Source organism: Durio zibethinus, chromosome 3, assembly GCF_047325235.1.
Source record: "Durio zibethinus cultivar Kanyao isolate XHJ-2024 chromosome 3, ASM4732523v1, whole genome shotgun sequence".
Classification (NCBI taxonomy): Eukaryota; Viridiplantae; Streptophyta; class Magnoliopsida; order Malvales; family Malvaceae; genus Durio; species Durio zibethinus.
This window is the reverse complement of record NC_143164.1, coordinates 2,965,732-2,969,991: the sequence shown is the minus strand read 5'-3', so window position 1 is coordinate 2,969,991 and position 4,260 is coordinate 2,965,732. Positions and strand designations below refer to the sequence as shown.

Genomic DNA, 4,260 nt, shown 5'->3' with positions numbered 1-4,260 from the left:
GGAAAGAAGAAGGGAAACTTTTAGGGATATACGTAAGTAAATTCATCATAATGCATCGAGTTTTTGTAGTACTGATGAAGGAACCAATCTATAATTAATGAGAAAGCTATACATATAAATTATAATAAGCTATTATTCTAGCTTAATTAATTCGAAACTATCAGTCAATTATACTAGAATTATTCTAACAATGAATTAATTTGAATGGAAAATGATATCTTATCTGTTAGCTAAATATTGGACCATGACTTTATAAGTAAAGATCATATAATTTTTTATCCAGATTCCTTTCTTCAAAAATAAAATCATAGAAGCATTCTTTTGAACTTAAGAATGAACAATATCTCATAACAATTTTTATATTAATAGGATTGATCGACTACATCAATGGAGAGAGCTTAAAGTTTAGAGTTTAAAGTCAATGGTCGGTCGACTTTCATTTATTTTTCCTTAATTGCAGAAGAAGGGCGTGTCGACGAAGGTACAAGTGCAGTAAGACCCAAGTTTTGAGGTGCCCGATGGGTTTACAGAAGAAAAAAAATGGGGCACTTCAAATTCCTTTGTTATTTGACGTTTGGAATGGGATGGGACGGATGGGATTGATCTTAACAATAATCTTGGGGGCTGTGGTAATTAAAGGCAGTTAGCGGTTGTGGATTGTGTTCTTTAGCTACTGTGGCCATTGGGGCCCTTAAATTTGCCTCTATTTTTTATTTATTTATTTTATGTATTCTTTAGATTTGTATAAATCTCACTGAATCTGGATATACAAAACCTGACTTTTGTTCATAAAACTACCAAAGTTGAATAGAAATTTCACAAAAAATATATACTACCAATTATTGTACGTCTCTAAGTCAGTCATATTGATTAATTAAAAACTATTTTTTTTATTTAAGAATATCAGAAATTGAATTATGATAGATTAGATAAATTTTACTTGAAATCATGTAACTGTGTATATTTACTAATTTTACTGCCTGCTTCCAGTTCCCAAAATGGCAAATGAACTTGAGGTGGAGAAAGCAAGTTAATTGAGATATCTTTCCTTATTTTGTCTGACTGGATTCCAAAAACACCAAAACCTATAGAATAATATAGCCTAACTCAATCACCATTAACCTATAAGCTAAGGCTGGCAGAGTGTGAATATGAAAGACCTAGGTTTGCTTATTTTTATTGTAATATGTAAAATTAAAATTGGATAAACTGCTTTTTTTTTTTTATTTGAAACTATCAAAAATTAAACTCTAAAAGTTTAATACTCCATCAATAGCTATTATATATATATATATATATATATATATATATATACATACATACATATTTGCCAATGCATATACACTTGCTAATAAATTTGCCTGTGTTTTACGAAAGAGCATTTCCAACTTTGTTTTTAAAAATCAGCTAATAAGGTCCCTCCAATTTCAAATATCTTCGTGAGCATTTAATGGGATTCTCTCATTTGCATGTATAAATAAATATGGAGAGATGAGTGGGAAGATAAACCATCCCCTTCAATTCCTTCCTTTTGTTCTTTCACCTAGCTAATCAAGTTGAATATATAGAACGAGCTTTCCTGATCATGGAAATGATCTTTTCTTCTGCTTCCTCAACCTTTTTGCTGTTTCATCTTTTGGTAATCTTTTCGATTTTCTGCAACACAAAGGCTTTGATAAAGCTACCACCAAATGAAACGGTTCCTGCTCTCATCGTCTTTGGGGATTCCATTGTTGACGCCGGAAACAACAACGATCTCCAGACCCTGATTAGGTGCAACTTCCTCCCCTATGGACAAGATTTTGAAGGGGGAGTTCCAACAGGAAGGTTTTGCAATGGAAAAATCCCTTCAGATTTAGTAGGTAGTAATTTATGAAATCTCTCTTCTATATCCTATAATTTTCCTTTCTTGATCATCTTGTTTAAGTTGATGTGGGGTGATGGGTTAACACTTGACAACTATATATTATATCTTCTATTACTTCAAATTGGGAGGGAAAATTTTCACACAAATTTTAATCTTGTTATGATTATAATTTAATTGTATGGCTGTGATGTCTATATCACCTTTCTCATAAAAATAATAGGGACAATGTCCCCTTTTAGCAGCTATGGTTTAGAAAAATTTTTAACGTGATACTTTTATGAAAAAAAATTTTAATATGGTATGGGAACTTTCATTTTGTTTACCAATTTGTCTTACGTTTAATTCCATTAAAAAATTGTTGATGTGTCAAAAAGTCAATTAAAATATGTCATCAGCCAACAATAATCGTTTTCGACCACAACAACACTTGAAAGGTACAAATCATCCTTGTTCTTTTTAAAATAATTAAAATCGACTTAAAAAAAAGAAAAAAAAGGTGCATATGTGGTCAACGTTCTAAAATTTTTGGACCTTCTAAACTCATCTTTATTCAGAAAATTTTAATCTCCAAAGAGTGGTTTTCATTTATAGTGTATACTCCATAGAGTCATCGATCCTTTTTTCTTTGTTTAATTCATTTCAGCTGAAGAATTGGGAATTAAAGATATTGTGCCAGCATATCTGGATCCAACATTGAATCCCCAAGAACTCATTACCGGGGTAACCTTTGCTTCAGGTGGCACAGGATATGATCCTTTGACTCCCAAACTAGCGGTACATAATAATATTTTTTTTTTACCTTCTTCATACATTAAAAAAAAAAATTTGTTCTTCTTACCAATGTTCTTTTACCTTTGTCCAAATCATCATCAGTCCGTAATATCGATGTCGGACCAGTTAGATCATTTTAAAGAATACATAGCGAAGCTGAAAGCTCTTGTTGGAGAAGACAGAACGAACTTCATCTTAGCCAAAAGTTTATTTCTAATTGTATCCGGCAGCGATGACATTGCCAACACGTATTTTGTTCTCCGTGCCAGGAAATTGCAGTACGATGTTCCCGCTTATACTGATTTGATGGTTAAGTCGGCTTCTGACTTTTTTAAGGTAATATATAATAATCGTAAAGTCTTTTGTAAATATACATTTAATTTATTTTATTTTATAAATGATATTGGAAGGAACTATACACTTTGGGAGCAAGAAGAATCGCGGTTTTTAGCGCACCACCAATCGGCTGTGTGCCATCACAAAGAACTTTAGCAGGAGGAATTGAAAGGGAATGTGCAGACGATTACAACGTAGCGGCAAGATTGTTCAACAAGAAGCTATCTGCCATGTTGGATTCCCTTCAAACAAGCCTGCCCGGTGGGAAATTTGTGTACATAGATGTCTACAATCCTCTGCTTGATCTCATCGAAAACCCTCAAAAACATGGTATATAGATATATAATATAAAATATAAATATTTCCTTTCTTTTACGCAAGGAGTACACCTTTTAAATTTTGGTGTTTTCAGGGTTTGAAGTTGTAAACAAAGGCTGCTGTGGAACAGGGAACATAGAGGTGGCAGTTTTGTGTAATAAATTGAGTCCATCGACGTGTACAGATGTCTCAAAATATATATTTTGGGATAGTTATCATCCAACCGAGAAGGCATACAGAGCCCTGGTTGCTCCACTCCTTCCGAAATATGTGAGCAAATTCCTGTAAGGCAAATCTCAAATTATGAAGACAACAAATTGAAAGCTCTCTATTTCTCATTTGTATCCTTTTTTTTTACCCCATAAAAGATGGTCTTTGAGGATTTGTGACCATATTGGCTAGCTCTAACTTTATTTAAGTCCAAGTCATTATGCATTTTCATTCTATATATCTATTTTATCTTTTATTTATAATTCCCTCTTTGCAATGTTCTGTGCTTTTTTCATTGACTTTCATTTCTCATGGTTTGAGAGGACAACTCAAATTATTGGGACCTCCATCCTCTTTGAATTGATCCAAGCATGCATATACATAGCTCAACCACTAGAATTCGATCTTTTGGTGAATGATATCTTAAATGATCATGACATATATATGTTTTCAAGGTTAGTTTTCTAGCTTTTACCAAAAGAAAAAGCTCTCCTAATTATAATTATTAATTTTATAAATGATCTCTGGAATCCTAAATCAAATTGCTACCAATTGTTATTTATAAAAATAAAACATAAAACACTTGTAAAAAAAAACAGAATATAAAATTAGTATGTGATATATTCTCCTTCATCATTTATCAGTTAGCAGTTATGGCTTTGATGCAAAATAATTTTGGGGTGACTGTGTTTGGGTCACATATAACTGCTAAATGAGACAATTTTGGGGTGACTGGGATCGCATCAAAATATAAGATA

At 32.3% G+C, this 4,260-nt stretch overlaps 1 protein-coding gene across 1 annotated transcript; it reads left to right on the top strand.

Annotated features, from left to right (window-relative positions):
* The first annotated feature begins 1,476 nt into the window (after window positions 1–1,476).
* LOC111300618 (GDSL esterase/lipase EXL3-like) lies at window positions 1,477–3,765 on the top strand. Its single transcript, XM_022896247.2, has 5 exons — window positions 1,477–1,862; window positions 2,511–2,641; window positions 2,741–2,974; window positions 3,049–3,304; window positions 3,387–3,765. The coding sequence occupies exons 1-5, from the start codon at window positions 1,586–1,588 to the stop codon at window positions 3,578–3,580; spliced, it is 1,092 nt and encodes a 363-aa protein (XP_022751982.1). The 5' UTR covers window positions 1,477–1,585; the 3' UTR covers window positions 3,581–3,765.
* The last annotated feature ends 495 nt before the right edge of the window (window positions 3,766–4,260 follow it).